Consider the following 23,218-nt stretch of genomic DNA (forward strand, 5'->3'; position numbering starts at 1 on the left):
AATTTTGTGACTGATGCAGATGATATTGAAGTGTACGACTGTGCTTCGATCCATTTAGGGAAGTAATTGATTGCGACAAGTATGTATTCGTACCCACTGGATGACTTGGGAGAGATCTTACCAATGATGTCAATACCCCAGACTGAGAATGGCCACGGAGATGTGAGCAAATTAAGCTCCGATGGCGGCACATCTATCAGGTTAGCATGGATCTGACATAAGTGACATGTTTTGACAAACGAAAAGCAATCTGCTTCGAGGGTAGTTCAAAAGTAACCAAAACGAATTATCTTCCGTGCTAACATTTTGCCATTCATATGAGGACCACAAACACCTGAGTGAACATCTTCTAAAATTTTTGCGGCTCTATCTTCATCAACACAAAGGAGCTGGACTCTATCAAATGACCTGCAGTATAAGTCTCCTCCACAAATGACATACATGCACGCCAGTTTTTGTAACGCTCTTCTTTCCTTTAAAGAGGCTTCTGGGGGGTGTCCCCTACCGGAGATAAGATTTTTGATATCGAAATACCAAGGTTTCCCATCTGGACATCTGGCTGCTATCTGAACCATGTGTATGTGTGCAGGGAAGACATGTCGTTTTATTGCCAAAGGACGGACCTTAACCCCAACCGGGATATAAACCATAGACGCAAGAGTTGCTAGCGCATCAGCGAACCTGTTTCTTAATCTAGAGATGTAGGTGAAGCTGATATTGTGGAAACTCTTCATCAGACTCGTAAGGTAAGTGTGATATGGAACTAACTTATCCTCTTTGGTGAGCCATTTCCATATGTTTGACAGATGATTAACAGAGAATCTCTGTATACATCAAGGTCTTGTACCTCCAAGGATAGGGCTGCTTCCAGACCGGCTATGCAGGCTTCATACTCAGCCACATTGTTGGTGCAGTCAAAGTTTAATTTGATAGAGATTGGTATGTGCTCATCTCGAGATGAAATAAGGACAATACCGACCCCTTTGCCTTTTGAGTTGGATGCTCCATCAAAGTACATGGTCCATGTTGTAAGACTAGGCACATCTCTGATTGTCAAGATTCCTCCGTCTGGAAACTCACGACTCAATTCTGCATTTTCAGTGGGTGCATCAGCTAATTGCTTTGCAATGATTCTGCCTTTATCATACTTCTGGGTGACATATGTGATGTCAAATTCTGATAATAACAACCAACGCATAGTTTTGCCAATCAGGGCTGATTTTTCGAACAGATACTTCATCGGATCCATACGAGAGACGAGGTAGATTCTTTGTGATAGCAAGTAGTGTCTAAGCCTTTGAGTGGCCCACACTAATGCTAGACAAGTTTCTCCAGTTGAGTGTAATTTAGTTCATAATCTAACATCTTCTAGCTGAGGTAATAAACTGGCATTTCTTTTCTTGTCTCTGGATCTTCTTGCGCCAACAAACATCCGAGAGACGTATCCGTATTTGAAAGATACAGGAGAAATGGCCGCCTAGGGACTGCTGGTGATAAAATTGGAGGTGATATGTAACAACCCTCAAAAAAAAAAAAAAAAAAAACTAAAACTCGGAATTCCGAGAATAATTCTCGGAACTCCGAGAACTACTGGAGAGATCTCGGAACTCCGAGAAAATAACCTCGGAATTCCGAGAAATCGGACAGTAGTTTTGGAATCCGGTTCTCGGAACTCCGAGAGCATTTCTCGGAACTCCGAGAATTCTCGGAACTCCGAGAAAATGCCTCGGAACTCCGAGAACGTCGCGGATTGAGAATCCGAGAGTTTCCAAACTCTCTATGAAGTGCCGATTTCCATCCTTTTTGGTAAGTTAACACCCAAACAAACCCTAAAAAGATTCATGACCATATATATACACTATCTTAACCTAATGTTCTTCATAAATCAAAACCCTAAAACCTAAGGAGAGTAAGAAAAGGAGAATTCAAGGAAAGGGAGAAGAAGGAAGGGCTTTCAACTCCAAGATCCATCAAGCTTCATTCAATTCTCTCCATTCAAGTAATCAATCACATCAATCAAACCAATCCATTCAAAGGCAAAGGCAAGATTTCGGATTATGTTTTGTAATCTACACTATAACTAGAGTTCTTGAAAATTTAGATAAAACCTCTTATGTTTTTGTTTCTTGATTCTTGAATCCAATTCATGGCTTTCATTGAAAACCCACAACCCTATGATGGAGATGATTTAAAGGCCATAGTTTCATATACCCTTGATACCATTTCCCTCGTACCCAAAAAGGGGCGAGAAGGTCAAAAGAACTACGTGAACTCCTCGTACAAAAACAGTGCGAAAGGTATCCTCGTACAAAAACAGTTCGAAGGTTATAATTCTACATGGGTATCATTGTGTATAGAAATTAATGGGGAAGGAAAGGGAAGAGCATAGTCTCTAAACGATTTTAGAACCTTAGATTCTAATGACTAGAGCAATAGTCTCTAATGAACAATCATATTTAACAAAGAGTCCTATTTTGCAAATTCAAAGGTGCTATCAGAAAAACCTCTATATTATTGCTTATTGTTGCACCAAATACCATGTCTTTCTTGATATGCTAAATTTCTTTGATATGCCTCTAATATGAGATGATTATATCTTTACATCTTCAATTGCCTAAGTTAAGTTTTATTACTCTGCATAACCGTTATTCTTGCATCCTGACCTTTAAAACTTTTCAACAGACTTTAATGGCGAAAATCCAGAAAACCAGCAAATCGATCAAAACGAAGGAGCATTTGCTGATGAGATGACCTAGGCAATGGGATGGGGAGAGATGGCATAGTTTAGGCAGTTATTTATTTCTTTTAGTTTTCTTTCCAAAGTCCTTTGGGGCATGGATATTTAATTTGGCAAATTTGTGGAGTTATTATTGAAAGTATTGGAATAAAATTCTCTTCCCTTATTTTTTGTCTCTATTTCATTAAATAAATGATTTGTTTTTAACTAAGACTTCCGCTGTATGAAAGAATGAATGTGTTTTGTGCCTCTTTTATTTTTTTGAGAGGCGTAGCAATCCGGATTTTTGGGGCTCGTTTGCTCTGTTTTATAAAGAGCTAGGCTCAGAATTGCCTCAAAATTTAGCCTGGGTATCCGGGTCGTTACAGAGGTGGTATCAGAGCTTATCTAGGTTAGTCAGTGAGGAACCTAGTGCGAGTCTGGGTATATGTCTAAGGTTGAGTAGTTGAACCTAATTAGCTAAAGTACAACCTAACCACAATTTACATGATCATAATTAAATTAAGTAAATTAGAATTTTTATGAACTAACAATTGTGTGTTCTTTTGACAGATGGATCAAAGAGAGTTGCGAGGTAATGCTAGGAGAGGTCGTGGTGATGCCCATGTTGGTGAAGGAGCAGATCCTTTACTCATGATTGCTGATCTCCTTAGAGGTCAAGCTCAGGCACAGGCTGCTAACCAAGCAGCTAATCAGGCCGCTTTGCAGAACATTGCAACCACTCTAGCAGCTCGCCATGCGCCTGCAGCAGATCCGACTAAGCTGCACAGGCAATTCAGGGACTACAGGCCATCGGAGTTTACAGGAGTGGGAGACCCTTTGGTTGCAGACCACTGGATTTTGGAAGTGGAAGGAATTTTTGAAGTGATGGAGTGCAGTGATATTCAGAAAATCCGTTTGGCTACCTTTTTAGTAAAGGACCAAGCAGGAGTGTGGTGGAGATCCTTACTGCAAAATTATCCTTATGCTAAGAATGAGACGTGGACCGAATTCAAAGTACGGTTCAACAACCAATTCTTTCCTAACCATGTTAAGAGGGAATTGGCATCTCAGTTTGCGTCTCTGAAGCAGGGATCTTTGACTGTGGCTCAGTATGGAGCCAAGTTTAGGCAGTTGTCGAGGTATGCACCTGGCTATGCCTCTACAGAGGAGGATAAAGTTTCGAAGTTTGTTGACAACCTTCGCCCATCTCTTATGGCGAAAGTTGTTCTTCATGAACCTCAGACTTTGGTAGAAGCTTGCGCGAAAGCCGAGATGGCTGAGCGTAGTGAGAAAGTGATTATGGCCGCCAGAATGCCGCCATCAGGGAGCAGGAATCAAGTGCCGCCGCCTAAGAGACAGAGAATGGAAGATGGAGTTCCTGCAAGGGTTCCTTGTGCTATTTGCGGAAAATTTCATGCTGGAAGGTGTTGGAAGACGATGAATGTCTGCCACAACTGTGGAGACCCGAGTCACAAGATTTTGGAGTGTCCTAAGCCTACATTTAGGGACATGAGACCTCAAAGGCAGCAGCAGAATTTTCAGCCAGCAATGAATCAGGGGAACCGAATTAATAATAATCAGCAGCAGCAGAAACCCCCAGCGCAGCAGCAGCAGCAGAATCAGTGGAAAGGGTATCAGAATCGCCAGCAGAATCCGGAGAAGAGTGCATCTCAAGCACCTGTCAACCGAGTCTATGCGCTTAATCAACAAGACGCTGATGCCTCCGACGCAGTCATTGAAGGTCAGCTTTTTGTTAATAATACATCTGTGCATATTCTTGTAGATTCTGGCTCTACCTTGTCATTCATATCGCCAATTTTTGCGAAGGAACTGAATTTGACCCCTATTACTCTAAATTTCCCTTTGAGAATTATTACTCCTTTAGGAGATGATGTAATTACAAATTTAGTGTGTAAGGGATGTATTATAAAGATAGGTGGTAGAGAGCTTTTGGCTGATTTAGTGCTATTGGAGATGAACGATTTTAGAGTTATCCTTGGTATGGATTGGCTAGCAGCTTATCATGCTAATGTGGATTGCTTTCATAAAATCGTGAAATTTGCAATTCCTGGAGAAGAAGAAATCATTTTTGAGGGAGTGAAGCGCCCTATGAAGAAGATTAAAGTAATTCCAGCTGTGAAAGCTCAGAAGTTGATCAATAAAGGATGTGAATGCTTTCTGGCTTTCATGGAGAAGGAAGAAGTCAGTATTGAGTTGTCTGTTTCAGACATCCCTGTGGTGAGGGAGTTTCTGGATGTCTTTCCAGAAGACTTTGAATTACCTCCCCACCGAGAGATCGACTTTACTATCGATCTTGTGCCAGGGACCGAGCCTATTTCTAAAACACCTTACAGAATGGCCCCGGCTGAATTGAAAGAATTGAAGGAGCAGTTATCAGAATTGTTGGAGAAGGGATTTGTTAGACCCAGTTCATCCCCATGGGGAGCTCCTGTGCTATTTGTGAAGAAGAAGGATGGTAGTCTTCGCTTGTGCATTGACTACAAGCAGTTGAATAAGGTGACTATCAAGAATCGTTATCCTCTTCCTCTGATAGACGATCTCTTTGACCAGTTGCAAGGAGCTACTCATTTCTCTAAGATTGATTTGAGATCTGGATATCATCAGTTGCGTATCAGAGACGAAGACATTTCAAAGTCAGCTTTTCGTACTCGATACGGTCACTATGAATTTGTCGTAATGCCGTTTGGATTGACAAATGCACCAGCCATATTTATGGACTTGATGAATAGAGTATTCAAGCCATTTTTGGATCAGTTCGTGGTGGTATTCATAGATGACATCCTTATTTACTCGAAATCTGAAGAGGAGCATGCTAAGCATTTGGGACTTGCATTGGAGACTTTGAGAAAGAATCAGTTGTATGCAAAATTCTCTAAATGTGAGTTTTGGCTCGAGCGTGTTACATTTTTGGGTCATGTGATATCAAAAGAAGGAATTGAAGTGGATCCTACTAAGATTCAAGCAGTTACTTCCTGGAAGCAACCTACCAATGTTACTGAAATCAGAAGTTTCTTGGGTCTGGCCGGGTATTACAGGAAGTTTGTTGAAGGCTTTTCAATTTTAGCTGGACCTTTGACTAAATTGACCAGGAAGAATGTTAAATATGTTTGGAATGAAGAATGTGAAAGCAGTTTTCAAGAATTGAAGAAAATATTGACATCAGCTCCAGTTTTGATACTTCCTACCGCAGAAGGAGATTTTGTGGTGTATAGTGATGCATCATTTCGAGGTTTGGGTTGCGTGCTCATGCAATCAGGCAAGGTCATTGCCTATGGTTCGAGACAGTTGAAGAAGCACGAAGTGAATTACCCAACTCATGATCTGGAATTAGCAGCAGTGGTTTTCGCTTTGAGGATATGGCGACACTACTTGTATGGTGTCAAGTTTGAGGTTTTTACAGATCATAAGAGCCTCAAGTATCTTTTTGATCAGAAAGAGCTGAATATGAGACAGAGAAGATGGGTTGAATTTTTGAAGGATTATGACTTCACCTTGAGTTATCATCCAGGCAAGACTAATGTAGTGGCTGACGCTCTTAGCCGACAAGAACACCCTATGATGGCCTGTTTGATGATGGAAGAATGGGAATTGCTTGAGCGGTTCAGAGATTTAGATTTGGGAACTTGCGAAATTGGCGATAAATCCTTTATTGCTAATATTCGAGTTCGGTCGAATATCATAGAAACTGTTAAAGCAGCTCAGATAGATGATGAAGGAATTTTGAAATTAAAGGCTGAAGTTGATTCTAAACCAAAGTTTTCAGTAGGAGAGGATGGATGTTTGTTCTTTAAAGACAGAATTTGTGTGCCAGCTAAGGAAGAAATCAGAAGGGACATTTTGGATGAGGCACATAAGTCTCGTTACACCATTCATCCAGGTAACACAAAGATGTACCAAGACTTGAAGAGGAATCTTTGGTGGAGTGGAATGAAAAGGGACATTGCTGAGTATGTTTCTAAATGCCTAACTTGTCAGAAAGTAAAGGCAGAGCATCAGAAACCTGGAGGTACATTGGACCCTTTGGAGATTCCCATGTGGAAATGGGATAGCTTGTCCATGGATTTTATCATGGGTTTACCCAAATCGAAGAGCAATTGTGATGGTATTTGGGTGATCGTGGACCGTCTTTCTAAATCGGCTCATTTCATTCCGATTAAGAAAGATTGGAAGTTGGAAAAGCTTGCTGAAACATATGTGGCTCAGATCGTTAGGTATCATGGTGTGCCCTCGACCATAATCTCTGACCGAGACTCTCGTTTCACTTCGGGATTCTGGAAGAGCTTACATTCTGCTTTGGGTTCGAAGTTGAGTTTCAGTACAGCATATCATCCTCAGACTGATGGTCAGACTGAAAGGGTAAATCAGATCCTTGAAGATTTGTTGAGAGCTTGTGTTCTAGATTTTGGTGGAGATTGGGAGAAGCATTTGCCTCAATGTGAATTTGCTTACAACAACAGCTACCAGCAGAGTATTCAGATGGCTCCATTCGAAGCTCTATATGGCCGTGCCTGCAGATCACCTTTGTGCTGGGCTGAAGTTGGTGAGAAGCAATTGCTTGGACCAAAGTTGGTTCGAGAGTCGACTGAAAAAGTTGCATTGATTAAGGATCGTTTGAAGATCGCGCAGAGTCGACAGAAGAGTTATGCCGATCAGCGGAGGAGAGATTTAGAATTCGCTGAAGGCGATATGGTTTTTGTGAAGATTTCGCCGTTCAGGGCAGTAATGCGTTTTGGAAAGAAAGGGAAGTTGACTCCTCGTTTTATTGGACCCTACCGAATTGTGAAAAGGATTGGGGCAAGAGCTTATAAATTGAAGTTGCCTTCTAATTTGGAGCGGATGCATGATGTTTTTCATGTATCGATGCTTCGATTGTATCATCCCGACCCTTCACATGTTTTGGCCGAGGATGATGTCGAGCTTCAAGAAGATTGGTCTTTTTCTGAAGGACCTGTGAAGATTTTAGATCGAGAAGAGCGAGCTTTGCGAAATAAGACGATTTCGTTGGTCAAGGTTCTTTGGCGACATCATGGCGTTGAAGAAGCAACTTGGGAGCGCGAATCAGAAATCTTGAAGAATTATCCGCATTTGCTCGGAGGTATATTCCTTACTTCTCATTTATAATCTGTTGTATAATAATCGGTTGTTTTCGGTTTACCCTATGAGAGAGATCTAATTTCGAGGACGAAATTCCTCTAAGGGGGGTAGAGTGTAACAACCCTCAAAAAAAAAAAAAAAAAAAAAAAACTAAAACTCGGAATTCCGAGAATAATTCTCGGAACTCCGAGAACTACTGGAGAGATCTCGGAACTCCGAGAAAATAACCTCGGAATTCCGAGAAATCGGACAGTAGTTTTGGAATCCGGTTCTCGGAACTCCGAGAGCATTTCTCGGAACTCCGAGAATTCTCGGAACTCCGAGAAAATGCCTCGGAACTCCGAGAACGTCGCGGATTGAGAATCCGAGAGTTTCCAAACTCTCTATGAAGTGCCGATTTCCATCCTTTTTGGTAAGTTAACACCCAAACAAACCCTAAAAAGATTCATGACCATATATATACACTATCTTAACCTAATGTTCTTCATAAATCAAAACCCTAAAACCTAAGGAGAGTAAGAAAAGGAGAATTCAAGGAAAGGGAGAAGAAGGAAGGGCTTTCAACTCCAAGATCCATCAAGCTTCATTCAATTCTCTCCATTCAAGTAATCAATCACATCAATCAAACCAATCCATTCAAAGGCAAAGGCAAGATTTCGGATTATGTTTTGTAATCTACACTATAACTAGAGTTCTTGAAAATTTAGATAAAACCTCTTATGTTTTTGTTTCTTGATTCTTGAATCCAATTCATGGCTTTCATTGAAAACCCACAACCCTATGATGGAGATGATTTAAAGGCCATAGTTTCATATACCCTTGATACCATTTCCCTCGTACCCAAAAAGGGGCGAGAAGGTCAAAAGAACTACGTGAACTCCTCGTACAAAAACAGTGCGAAAGGTATCCTCGTACAAAAACAGTTCGAAGGTTATAATTCTACATGGGTATCATTGTGTATAGAAATTAATGGGGAAGGAAAGGGAAGAGCATAGTCTCTAAACGATTTTAGAACCTTAGATTCTAATGACTAGAGCAATAGTCTCTAATGAACAATCATATTTAACAAAGAGTCCTATTTTGCAAATTCAAAGGTGCTATCAGAAAAACCTCTATATTATTGCTTATTGTTGCACCAAATACCATGTCTTTCTTGATATGCTAAATTTCTTTGATATGCCTCTAATATGAGATGATTATATCTTTACATCTTCAATTGCCTAAGTTAAGTTTTATTACTCTGCATAACCGTTATTCTTGCATCCTGACCTTTAAAACTTTTCAACAGACTTTAATGGCGAAAATCCAGAAAACCAGCAAATCGATCAAAACGAAGGAGCATTTGCTGATGAGATGACCTAGGCAATGGGATGGGGAGAGATGGCATAGTTTAGGCAGTTATTTATTTCTTTTAGTTTTCTTTCCAAAGTCCTTTGGGGCATGGATATTTAATTTGGCAAATTTGTGGAGTTATTATTGAAAGTATTGGAATAAAATTCTCTTCCCTTATTTTTTGTCTCTATTTCATTAAATAAATGATTTGTTTTTAACTAAGACTTCCGCTGTATGAAAGAATGAATGTGTTTTGTGCCTCTTTTATTTTTTTGAGAGGCGTAGCAATCCGGATTTTTGGGGCTCGTTTGCTCTGTTTTATAAAGAGCTAGGCTCAGAATTGCCTCAAAATTTAGCCTGAGAATCCGGGTCGTTACATGATAACAGACATTCTTTGATCTTTTCGAAGGCTTGCTGACATTCAGAGTTCCACTGTTTGGACACATTTTTCTTCAGAAGCTTGAAGATTGGCTCGCACGTACTGGTAAGCTGAGTGATGAAACGGCTTAAATACTGAACTTTTCTGAAGAATCATCTAATTTCTTTTTCTGTTTGGGGAGACGGCATCTCCTGGATCGCTTTGACCTTGGCAGGGTCTACTTCGATTCCTCTGTGGTTGACGAGAAAACCTAACAGTTTCCCAGAAATGACTCCGAAAACACACTTGTTTTGGTTAAGTCTTAGTTTATATTTTGCAATTCTTTCGAAGAATTGTTTCAAAGTATGGACATGGTCTGATCGATACTTGGCTTTGGCAATCATGTCATCAACGTATACCTCTACTTCCTTGTGAATCAAATCATGAAAGAGGGTAGTTGCAACCCTTTGATACATTGCACCAGCATTTTTGAGACCGAATGGCATTACCTTGTAGCAATAGGTTCTCCACTGCATAGTGAACGCTGTCTTGGTCTTTTCTTCTGGAGCCATCTTTATTTGGTTGTACCCCGAGAAACCATCCATAAAGGAGAGTACGGCTGACCTGCCGTGTTATCGACAAGAACGTCAATGTGGGGGCAAGGGAAAGCTATCATTTGGACTAGCTTTATTTAGATCTCTGAAATTGACGCAGCAACGCACTCTTCCATCCTTCTTAGGTACTGGGACAATGTTTGCTAACCACTCGGGATATGTGACGACCTCTAGAAATTCTGCTTTCAACTGGTTTGTCACCTCATCTTTGATTTTAAGAAGCCATTCAGGCCTCATCTTTCTGAGCTTTTGTTTCTTCGGCTTAGCTTCTGGGTAGAGAGGGATATAATGCTGGACAATGTCCTCACTTAATCCTGGCATATCCTTGTATGACCAGGCAAAGACTTCTTTGAATTCTTTTAACAATTTGATTAATTTCGCACGCTCTTTAGGGGATAAGGTTTGGCCAAACTTAATCTCCTGAGGGAGGGATTCAGTGTTTATGTTAATAGTTTCAAACTCATCTTTTGATGGTTTTGCTCGACGTTGCTCCCTTCGTTCGATTAGTTTTTTAATCTTGAGGGGAGTTTCATCAGCATCCTCGTCTGAGAAGGTTTGTTTGATGTTATTTAAAATATTAGTTTCAATATTATCAAGAGACAAAGGCGAGTACAAAGAAAGTTCTTTGATTGATTCAAAAGATACATAAGAAGAACTGACTGATGCGTCTTGTTCAGGTTCATTTACATTTGAAACATTTTCAGAAGCGGAGTCAGAATCAGAAGAAGAGTCGGACTCAGAGGAGGAGAAATCTGTATCAGAAGGGATAGCTATAGTAAGGAACGAGATGAAGGTGTCTGTCTAGTTGGAGAGCTCTAAACTGCCAGCATTGGTACATTACTTTGAGGAGAGAACAGCAAAGCGAGTTTCCTAATCATGCAGACTGTCAGAGGGTTTTCTTGGAATGTTGATCGCATCAGTACCGGTTCAAGGTAATCTACCCAATCAAACTTCAAAGTCTCTATATGCCTATACTGTTTTCGCCACCAAATGTCATCTTTTTCACCTGGCCAACCCGTAGTAAAGAAAATCTGAAACTCAGGAACTCGTTCACCCGTGATGGGATGTGTAGACCACTCTGGGAAACCATAGTAAAGGAAGTCTTCGCCTTCTCGGCAAAACTGATAATTCAGGGTTTGCTCGATTTCTAGCATAGGCATGACCTCACCAGATTTTCTTTATGACCTTCTTCGCGCTAGACTGCGCTACATATTTTGTTCCTCCTGATATGTGTCGTGATAGCCTAAACCAGTTGTACCGACATTGGAAGGAAAATGCAGATCATCGAACTGGACTACTCCTTGTTGATATCGTCCTAATCCCATTCCGGGGATGTATCTGTTAATTTTGAGCATAGTGGACACAACTTGATTGATATCGTAAGGGAGTGGAACCAATTCTTTCTTGGCTTGTTCCCAGCTGATATGGGTGACATCGAGGTGGAACCCATTGAGGTAAACACTACCTTCGGCTGACTTGCCATGGGGATCAGATAAGATAGCACCAACTTCTAAGTCTTCCTCACCTTGAACTATGATAACTTCAAAGAAGAAGGAACAACCCCTACTGTGTGAAGCCAAGGTCGTCCTAACAGCAAGTTGAAGGATGACATGATGTCAAGTACTTGGAATTCGACATCGAAGGTTTCACCAGCCATAAAGATAGCAGCAGACAGAGTTCCAACTATATCTCGTCGGGAGTTATCATAGGCCATGATGCCTTGATCAGATGGGGTGAAGTCACTAGGACTGAAATCAATAGTTGTGGCCGTGCTCAGTGGACAGATGTTCAATGCCGAACCATTGTCCATGAGTACGGCATGTACCTTCTTTTGATTACATAGCACAGTAACAAGGAGAGGCTTGTAATGGTTCTTTCCTTCAAGGGTCAGATCTTGGTCTAAAAATGAGAGAGTTGTAGAGACTCTGACTGCTGCAACTAAATGTAGACACCCCATTTTGACCGGGCCCTATACCCCTTTGTTCAAGTACAAACCTCATCAAATCGTTAAATTGGAACCCCAGATTCCACCCTAGGCTAGGTTAGGGTCCCACCAATGTCCCTGCAAAATTTCATCGAAATCCAAGTACGTTTGCCTAGCGAGCGAGCCGAGATAAGTGTCGTAGTGCAATTTCAGAAGGGAGGTGAAATATCCTGAGTGGTGCAAAGCAGGGGCGAATGGGACACGATACGTCCGTGCGCCTTATCAATATTTGTGCAAACCGCACGCTCATCAAACCGGTAGTGCCCATATCAATCTCTCATTTTTTCTATAAATATCAACTTAATCCTCTCATTTCGAAAATTAGGGATTTCTTAAGTTTGTTTAGAGAGAGAGAGGAGAAACCCCCAAACCACTAAACCCTAACATACCTTCATCTTCGCTGGCCGAATCCGGTCAGATTCCGGCCAACTTCTGGAACTTTAGATTCGTCTCAGATTTCACCAATTTCAGGCCAAATCGAGTCATTCTCCATTAAATCTTGCAAGCTTGTCGGATCTTAGCCGAATTTTGGTCAAGTTACACTCATTAATTCCATTTCTTTTAAAGTTGAAGAGGAGATTCACATCTTGTAAAGAGGAAGAAGAGCAAACAGGAATCAAATTGCTTCAATCAAAGGTAGGTATTATTCCTTGCTCATCTCAATTTCTTGTGTAATTAACAATTTTTTTATTCAATTGCATAACTTGCTCGTCTAATTCCTATTCATAGTGGATTAGATAAATTGCATATGATTGTTGTAGTAAAGAGACGAGATAGGCTAGAGTGGCTAAAAATGTAAGTATCAATGCTTCAGTAATAATAAAAAATGGCGTTCACAAGCATGTTTTGGCATTTACATAGTCAAAGCATGTATTTTCTTCTGATTCTGTAGTGGTTTTCTGTGAAAACTGTGGTTAAAAGATTTAAGAAGGATTGGTAGGTTTTTAAAGCAAGGTTATAGAAATTTCATTACTCATTCCTAAACTTTGATAGGGCTTTATAACATATCTCGGTGGATTAGCCATTAGAGTTGAAATTTTTGATGATTTGGATAACTTGAATGGCTGAAAATATGCAATGTTTTGTGGCTGATTATGTTTGTATCTAAAGTTTGTGATGCTTATTCGGTGGATTATTCAAATGGATTTAAGTGCACAATGTTTCTGTGGATGCTTATTTGTTTTCTCCAAAATTTGTGAGGATTTTTTTTAACAGTCGGGTGGACAGATTTGTAGTTGACAATATTTAATGGCTAGTTACTTGTTTAACACAGAATTTGCATAAGCTCTGTATTGATTCTGTCACTAATAGATCTGAGCAGAATTGAGTTCATTTCATTAAATTGAAGATATTTTAACTCCACTCCTTTGTCAAGGAAGAAATAGTTTTTTTTTCTTTGGTTTACATTTGTCAAAGTCCTCGTATGAAGTGCATAATTGCTGCTATCTCATTTGTTATAATTACATGGACATTCCCTCTCATCATTTTTTGTATAAACAAAGTTTGAGTGTAGAATTTCAGAAATTCAGAAGATCCCGTGAGTTGAAAGTCCCTTTCATTTCTTGTCTTTTAACCTTGAGTTTTGCCTTTCAATCTTTAGGTTTACTTTCCTCATTTCCGTCAAGTTAGGTCCAGAAATTTGGGAATATATGTGACAAATACTTTGAGTATTTGTAGGATAACTGGTTCCATGTGTATATATTTATGAAATATCTTTTTACTCTGTATATAAGTTCAGGTCACCAAAGTCTTTACACTTGCTGAAATGTTTTCTTTCCTTGTTAGTATAATTTTATTAGATCTTTGCAAGGAACTTCTGTTAGCTCCTCTAAGTAGAAGAGCTACAGCATTATGTGGAATTTTTCATTTAGCTGTATGTCTCATAAAGTAGTAGAACAAGATATAATGGAACTGTGTAGGACCTTCTTATATACTTCAATTAAAATTTTAAATGAATAACCAAGTTGTTATTAAGCTGAGTGGAAAGGAGATACGAAAAGGGATCATGTCTGAGATTATGTTTCATGCCACAGATTCCTACAGAATTTTCTGTGTTGGTCAAGTTGAATATTATTAGCAGTTTAGTGTACATGCTTTGTCCTATGGCTGATCAGGGAGCTGAATTATATGCTTTTTAATATGGTAAATCTATGAGTGTATGTCTACTTGTCGTGCGTTAGTTTGGATGCATACATTTCTTTCAGACGAATACATATAAGTTTGGGTCCCCTTGTAGATGGCCTTTCTTTTCTTTCTTGGGTCAGATTGTTTATGGTGGTCATTTGGATAAACAAATATGGTGTCATTGCAAGGGCGATGAAGGCGATAACCCAAACCCATCATTAGTGGACTTGCTCAGTCCAGGTAGCACTCCCCTCTTTTATTTAAAAGACTTGCCCAGTCTTTTAGATGTATATCCCTTAAGACATTAGGTTCCCCTATTCATCGCACGGGCAATGAAAGAGTCATCTAGAGCCCCTTTTTAGGAGACAAGTTATGTCTCATTCAGAAAAGTCCATCCTTTTAGGGAGACAAGCTATGTCTCAGTAGAAAAATCAAACCCTTTGGAGACAGGCTCTCTGTCTCATCAGTGAGTCAACCCATAGGAGACTACATCAAGTCTCATAAGCTGCACCTCATTAGAAGACTAACTTAGTCTTCTATTTGCCTAAGCCCTATTCTATCATTGCAAGAGCGATGATAAGGATACTTGGAACCCTCCATAGGAGACATGCATTATTTCATTAGTAATAGTGGTTTCTTCTTCTTCTAGAAAATATGTTTTGTCTAGTTAACACCCCCTCATAGGGTTACCAGTTTAGGAGTAGTCTATTAGCATAGGAGCCTGTCCTTAGTTAGAGAGACGGTCTTTCAGGAGTCTGTCCTACGGTCATAGGGAACTAGGATTCTATCCAACCTTTCATAAGTCATGTGATTATGTCCAATCCTTGCAAGGCATAGGATTTTGTCCAACACTTGCAGAGTAAGGATTCTGTCCCTCCCGCAAAGTATAGGATTCTGTCAAACCTTTGCGAGATATTAGGAGTCTGTCCTACCCTTGTGATGATAGGAGTCTGTCTTCATAAGTCAAAAACATCAAAACATCTAAAAAATTCAAATCATCTGATGAGTCATTAGGAGAGTAGTTAGGAGAGTCTGTTTCCGAACTATGTTGGCTTGATCCCCTCTCATGGGGTACGTAGCTGTGGACCCCGATCTGAGAGGACCCGTGCCGAGGGACACGAGATCCCTCCTACAATCCTCTAAGATCTCCACAACGTAAAGGAGAGCTCTGCGAAGGAACTCTAGAAACGGTTGCCACCCTTCCAGCATAGTACGAGTGGCGATACAAAATGAAAGAGATACCTCTAGATTCAAGGATAAATCCCCGAACCAAGATGTACCTAAACATAACTTAGAGTCGCCATCCATGGATACACCATGAAACCAAAAACAAATGCTCTGCTTGCAACGGATAACCAGAGATACATAAGGTCCGTGCCTGATGACGAATGGAGAAGGTCTGAAGAGCACCCCCAATTCGCCCGAGTGCGAACACTTAGTCTCTTATGCCATTTATTTATTAACTTCGAAGAGTTTTGGGCGAAAAGCATGTGAAATGGGAACACGCATCTTCGAGAAAACGTCTATCTAATCATGCATGTCTCGGAGATAAAAATAAGCTCACACAACATAACCGAAAGAAATGTCACATAAGAATAGCTAGGTTATGAGTGATATGCCTAATAGGTGTCTAAGTTCTTATCGGCAAACACATGCATGCTACAGCTAAAGGTATAAGGCCTGCAAAAGATGAGAAATCTAAAACTAGCAGTTAATCATGAAAATAATTTAGATACAATAAACAAAATAAAGAATAAACAGAAATATAGGCAGATAAAAGAATAAGCATATGAGTAAGCCAAGCCATGAACACACACTATCATGATCCTATGCAAAAGTCATCATTGATATACAAACACAAGCCCTAAGTGCTAACAACAGACCCTAAGACTCTAATGCTTAAGCCCGAGTCTTTAGATGATCTGATGTTCATCCAAAGAAGCCTACGTATCCCCGCCTCCACGAGAATCAAGGCAACGTAGTTCTTCACACATATTCTAAGCTATGATGCCTAGGACATCTAGACCTCTATCTTAGACTCGACCTAAAAGACCGGACTAGTTATTAAAGCTTCTTGTGCGATTATTTATATTCCACTGGATTGTGGATTTTAGGACACCCTATATGCCCTAACCTAAGCTAATGCCGGTGGTTCCTACAACCTATGTATAACTAAGCTGTGCGTCCTAAGAAAAACAATGGACTCACTAACGTATACAAGACCTAGTCATCAGTCGGCTATGTGAATCGCCAACTGACCGGACGGAGCCGCTCCTAGCCAGGACAAACTCCTAACTCTAACACAAACACACAACAAAAGACAAACTTCTAACTCTTAAACTCTATATCTAGGACAAACTCCTAACTTTAGAGGAAGATCCATTTGAAAACAAGGTTTTAAAGTTGTTTGAACGATTTTTCGAAAGATTCAAAATGTCTATTTACAAAGTTTGGCTGGACTTGGGATGGAGATCCCAAGTTGCACTACGTACCTCGTGGAAGAGGATCAAGCCAACGTAGTTCGGAACGAACTCTCCTATTACGCTCCTAAAAAAAACTTACCTTTTCAAATGATTTGAAGTTTTTTTTTTTTAAAGTTTTCAAATGTTTCTGGGTTTTAAAATATTTAGAATATTTCAAGTGCTTTTGGATTTTTAGAATGTTTTCGCCATTTTGGTCAAAGACCTAAGGGAATACACAAAGCAAAACCCTAGGGACGAACCCTAGGGCTAACAGGGGAAACCCCTAAACTAGGTAAACTAGCGCCAAAGACAAGGAAATGATCTAAAACTACCAAAGAGACAAATGAGTCTAAGACTCTCTAATAACGCCATCACAAAGATAGATGAGTCAAAGACTCTCTAATAACACCTCTTAAAAAAAATGAGTCACAGACTCTTTAATAAAACCGCTAAAAGACAAATGAGTCAAAAGACTCTCTAATAACACCACCTAAATGACAAGTGAGTCAAAGACTCTCCGATAATACTACTAAACAGACAAATGAGTCAAAGACTCTCTAATAACAACTAAGAGGACGAGTGAGTCAAAGACTCTCAGATAAAACTACTAAAAAAAGATAAATGAGCCAAAGACTCTTTAATAAGGACAAGTGAGTCAAAGACTCTTTAAAAACACCACCCAAAGGATGAGCGAGTCAAAGACTCTCTAATAACTCCTCCAAAAGGACAAAAGAGTCAAAGACCTTCCAATAATACTCCTAAAAGGATAAACGATTCAAAGACTCTCTAAATGAGACAAGGCTTGTCTCCAAACAGGGGCTCTATCAATGAGGCAGGGCATGCCTCCTAGACACAAAGGATGTAAACAAGAGTACTTGACTACTAACAGACCGAATTGGTCTCCAACTAGCAGGGGGTACAAGTTGGGGAGGTTCTATAGATGAGGCACTGTATGCCCCCTTACAAGCTTACTCTTTATAAGACCAGGGTAAACTTCCTAAGATATACGGTCTAAACTACGAGACTTGTCTCTAAAAGAGAAATGCCCCACGATAAAAGTATGTCTCCTAAGGTGGGCTCTAGATGACTCTTTCATTGCCCTTGCAATGAGGGAAAGACTCTATCTAAAGGTATCTAAAAGACTTGGAAAGTCTACTAAATCAAGAGGGGGGCACTACTTGGACTGAGCAAGTCCCCTAAGGATGGGCTTGGGCTAACGCCTTCATCACCTTTGCAATGATAAGGGAAAACTCAAGAGAGTACTAAAATGCTATCAGGTCGCTTCTTTCTAATCAATGATTACTATTAAACCACAAATATAATTAACAGATTTCTAATATATCATCAAATTGTGCCATGCTCAAATAAAAAAAATCTACTAAATAAACATTCATTAAAAGAGATATGCAAAGGATTTTTAGAATTTCTATACCCATTCATATGTGAAGGCATAACCTGTTGAACAACATAACCACAATTATATGCTTTCTATCATACATATTTTTTTACTTTGACTTGGTTATTATATTATAACTTCCAAGAATGATCCTAAAGAAAACAGAAATAGCAGATAACCATGGTCCAACAAAATTTGAATCCATGCACCACAAATCAATTGACATATCTTTATTTGGGCAACCATATCAACTCAACCTATCTTTCATTATCTGTAAAGTATTCAAAGGACTTTACCCTTCTTACAGCCTCATCAAATTCTACGAATTTTGGTTAAAACATGACAGTGCTTAACATTATTCATCATGAGCAGATGAGTCATCCAGGTGTATTTTCTAAACAAAACCATATGACCTCAATGAATCCTTCCAGCTAACTTTGTTCTAATTATGCAATTATCTGAATTCAAACCACCTTCGCACATCAATTGATATAAAATATATCATGACACAAAGTATGCTAACTGTTTTTAAAAAATTGATTTTTGTTACTACCCTGTTTCATAACCACATCAAAATAGAGTTCAGCATAAGAAGAGTAACAAAAATGAGATTCATCTTTCGAATGTTGACAACATAAGATAAAAATTCAAAGTGGTAGGGGGGCAGCAAATACTAAAATGATGGTTATTAAAATACAAATAAAAAAGGGCTACAAATATCATGGTAGTGGCTGCCAAAATGAAAGTGAAAAGGGTTGCAAATATCAAATTGAAGTGAGGGCTGCCAAAATCAAAGAGAAGTGAAGGCTGCCAATATCAAAGAGATGTTAGTGGGCTGCACATATCAAAAGAGGGTGCCATTACCAAATGGGTGTGGGGGCTGCCCTTATCAAAGGTGTAAAGGTTGCTAGCACCAAAGGTATAGGGGCTGCTGATTTCACAAGGGTATGAGGGCTGAAAATATTAAAAGTGTGGGGCAATATGAATGTAGTATCATTAAAATAACGTGGTGTAGCTATCAGCTTATTCCCAATTACTAAAGTAAATAATGTCAACACTACAGCACTAGCCATATCCAACCTTGCTCTCTATTACTGAAACGGTCCTTGAGGTCATTATACTTCTAAGTAGATCCTTGATAACCCAGTCAACAGAGGAGGAAAGACAAGATAATTTTATACAATTACTATAGTATAGTAGTATTGCTATATGGGTATTTGCAATCAATCATCACAAAAGGGTCACCCAAATAATGTGGCCCCCACTGTATTTTAAGCTAGTGTGTAGATAACTTATCTACACATAGATAGGGTGTCCACAAAAAATCAGATCCATAGGATCATCCTAACCATTCGAACTGTGGAGGCAAAAAATGGACTAATTTGTGAAGGTTTAAAGACATCCATTTTACCTCCACAAATCATAGGGTTGGGATGATCCTATGGATCTGATTTTTTGTAGACACCCTATCTATGTGAGGGCCTTTAAAATGGATGGCTTGGATCACCCAAATAATGTGGGCCCCCACTGTATTTTAAGCTAGTGTGTAGAGAACTCTCTACACATATGTGTAGGAACCGTTTTCTCATATATATATATATATATATATATATATATATATATATATATAAATGAAAAAGAATATATCGACACAAAGAATCGAACAAAACCAACGCAGTCCTAAGATATTTGAAGAAGAATGGTAATGGAATCAAAGCAAGAATCAATGATTTGATGTATATTTAAGAAATAAAGAAAGGAGTTGATAGGAATACCTCTCTCTCTTAAAGGTGACTTGATTTCTTCCTTTTTCTTGTATAAATGACCTCTTCTTCTCTGTGTGCTTAGATTTGGCCTAAACCCTAATTGAACTAAGAGGAAGAACTCCGAACCTGCTTAGGGAATTTAGTAAAGAGTTTGATGGTTGTGGTGGTAAGGAAGGTGGCTGCGACGGGATTCCGACAATCCGGCGGAGAAGATGGGGTTGGGATTCACAGTTGTGGGTTTGGAAGTAATTTTGGCTTGAGGTAGAAGGAGGAGAAGGTGGAGATAGAGATGGTGGTGGTGAAGAGGATGGTGGGGAGATGTGGGTATGGCCGGATTCAGGGTAGGGTCACTTCGGTCGGATTCCGGCAAGCTTGCCGGAATCAATGGAGATGGTGGCTATGGGTTTAACAATGGTTGAAATGGGTGGGTGGAGGTGTAGATGGCTGAAATAGAGATGGATCAGATTTGCAGAGGTGTTTACGGTGGAAGAAATTGGGTTTGGGTGAAGAAATGAGATGGGTTTAAGGTAGGAAATGGGGGGAGGGTTTGGATGGGTTTGATGGGAGAAGAGGTGGCTGATGATGGTGGCTTAGCCGGATTCCAGTAATCCAGCCGGAGAAGATGGTGGTGCCGGTGAAGAATACGTAGCAGTGGGTGTAAAGCTAGAAATTAGAGGAAGAAGAAGGGTTTGGGGAAAAATGGTGGTGGGGTCGGATTAGATGTGAAAATGGGGAGGAGAAGATGGTGGTGGTTTTGATTGGTGGTGGTGGTGGTGGGAAATGGGTTTGGATGTTAGGGATGCTAGTTCTCCTCTTCTCTCTCTTTCTCTGTTAGAAAAAAAATGCGCCTCCCTTTTTCCAACCCTAATTCGACGGCTCATATAGAGAGGAAATTATAAATTTACACCCCCCCCATTCATTACTTGGACAGCCCCTTTTAATGCATTTTTGACAACTTTTTTAACCCACAGGGATGGTGGTCCAAATAGGGAACGGGGGTAAATACATTCCCTTTTTCTCTACAAATCATAACCCTCCAAATTTCCTCTTACAATGAATGGCTAGGATCAAAACCCTAAAAATATCTAGGAAGATTCCAAGGAAGCTTCCTAAGATGCCTTCCAACTAATCTTAGCCCCTAACCCCTTAGTAATCTAGATTAGGATCTAATGGTGACTTGAAGGGGAAGAAAAGCATCTTTACTATTTACAAAAATGCCCTGGCCACGGATAATGCACCCCTCAATTATGTTATACACTAATCTGCGTACCCGTATATCCTCCTGGACAGCCCATAATGGCAAATTTGAACTGATTTTCTAGGTTCCAGCACAACCCTTTTATGAACTTGCACCACGACACTTTCCGGGGCTCGCTCGCTGGGCAAATCAGCTCGGATTTCGAAAAAAATTTGTAAGGACCTCGGTCGGACCCTAAGCTAACCTAGGGCACAATTTGGGACCTCAGAACACTAGTTTATTAGGGTAATTATTTAAACAAAACGTGAAAGGGTTCGGTCAAAATGGGGTATCTACAGATGCCCCTCTTTGTTAGAGTGTGGTTGTCACACGAATGACAAAGCTGATAAGACAACGCATTTTGGCCGACCTGGCTTTAAAAGATTAAATTTTGGATTTTTGGTTTTGAGAAAAAGGTTTACGCAAAAGCAAATTGGTGAAACAGCTTTTCACCGGACTCTAACTATGCAAATATACTTGTGACATAGTCTCTCACCGACTCTTAACTCGGTGCTAGTATCGACGATTGAAGATTTTGATTGACAAAATTAAACCAAGAATCACTTGACTAATTATCGGGTGCTAAAACGGGTAAAGAATATTTGAGAAGACTCAAAATCGGATTACAAAATTACCAAAATGGGTAGAGAACGTTTGAGAAGACTCAAACTGTTAATACCGGAATACAAGACAGGTAGAGAACGTTTGAGGAGACTCAAACTATCAATACCGGAATACAAGACGGGTAGAGAATGTTTGAGAAGACTCAAACTATCAATACCGGAATACAAGACGGGTAGAGAATGTTTGAGGAGACTCAAACTATCAATACCGGAATACAAGACGGGTAGAGAATGTTTGAGGAGACTCAAACTATCAATACCAGAATACAAGACGATATATCGAGTTTTTATGCTGGAATCGACAACCAGATCACTCATAACATAACCTTTTAGAGGTCAGAGAGGAGGAGAAGATGGTTAAAACATAGCAAAGCTAGAAGCGGTTAGGAAAACATGACTTTTACCAAAGGTACAACTCAAAGAAATTTGATCAAATCTTGCAGGCATCGACCCCTTTAAACAAGTAAACCAAAAACTCTGCTTATATTTTGAAAATTGTAAAACTGAATTCCAAATTCAAATGAGGATTTGATTTTTTTTTTTTTTGAAAAACGAAACAAGGAATTTAGCACAAAAAGGGGGGGTGTCCAAGCTTCTCTTATCTTTATTTGATAAGAATAGCCATCTCAATCTTAGATTTTCGTTCGACGTCTTTTATGACTTGTGAAACCAAGTCATAAAAGATGCCCCTAGTATGATTTTATTTCCATAACAAGATTCATAAGGGGGCAAAAAGCAAGGGTTCAACTAAAGGTTTTCATTTCAAAGAAATGTTTGAGGTTACAAAGCTTTTACAAATACAAGAAAATGGGTTCTGCTCAAAGCATTCATCTTTCTGCACTTTGCGATCACATTCTGAATAAACTTGAAAATCTGTCCCTTCTGAACTCTGCTCTGTTCGGCTCTGTCCGCAGGAGATGCAACTTCCTGCTTTTAAAACTTATCACCCCAGCTTCAGGAGGAGTAAAGGCTAAACTTGACCTTAGAGACCTGACTTTGACTTGACAATGAAAAGATTTTGACACACGATAAACGGGACTTTGACAAATGAGAAACGAAAGCTTTGACAAACACACAACATAGACTCTAAAAGAAACTGAATCTGCTTCTTAATTTGATAAATGTTTAAGGTGGTAACAGTCTACCGCTCTTAGAATCTTTTGAATACCGTATCTAAAAGTGTTTCATTCCTCTTTTTGGTATTTCAGTCATGGTTATTATCTCCTTTAGATTGCTTAGTTTTAACCACTTTAGCTTGAAGAAGTATCGAAAGAAATTATGCTGGCGCTTACTCAGACTCTGAAGTAATGCCAAAAACGGAAGTACAATCGGCTTTCAGAAGCTTTGTCCTTTGTGAAATCACTGCCATGACTGAATCGCCCTTTTTAGGGTTTCGATTCAGCGGACCGCACGCCTTAATTTTTGCCTGGACTGCCTGCCCTTGCAGGTTTTCCATCCAGCAGGCTTAATACCCTGAGTTTTGCCTAG

General features: G+C 39.7%; 1 protein-coding gene across 1 annotated transcript; it reads right to left on the reverse strand.

The window, feature by feature from the left end:
* Positions 1-763: 763 nt before the first annotated feature.
* Positions 764-1,249, reverse strand: LOC143888538 (uncharacterized). Its single transcript, XM_077392992.1, has one exon. It carries the CDS (start codon positions 1,247-1,249, stop codon positions 764-766), a length of 486 nt encoding a protein of 161 aa, XP_077249107.1.
* Between the last annotated feature and the right edge of the window lie 21,969 nt (positions 1,250-23,218).

This window comes from Tasmannia lanceolata, unplaced genomic scaffold (assembly GCF_043159265.1).
Source record: "Tasmannia lanceolata isolate RefF3 unplaced genomic scaffold, GAP_Taslan_0.1 ptg000012l, whole genome shotgun sequence".
Classification (NCBI taxonomy): Eukaryota; Viridiplantae; Streptophyta; class Magnoliopsida; order Canellales; family Winteraceae; genus Tasmannia; species Tasmannia lanceolata.

Bases quoted from the DNA above. Each gene is read 5' to 3' on its own strand.
- LOC143888538 (XM_077392992.1), bottom strand. From the start codon at position 1,249: ATGGATCCGATGAAGTATCTGTTCGAAAAATCAGCCCTGATTGGCAAA.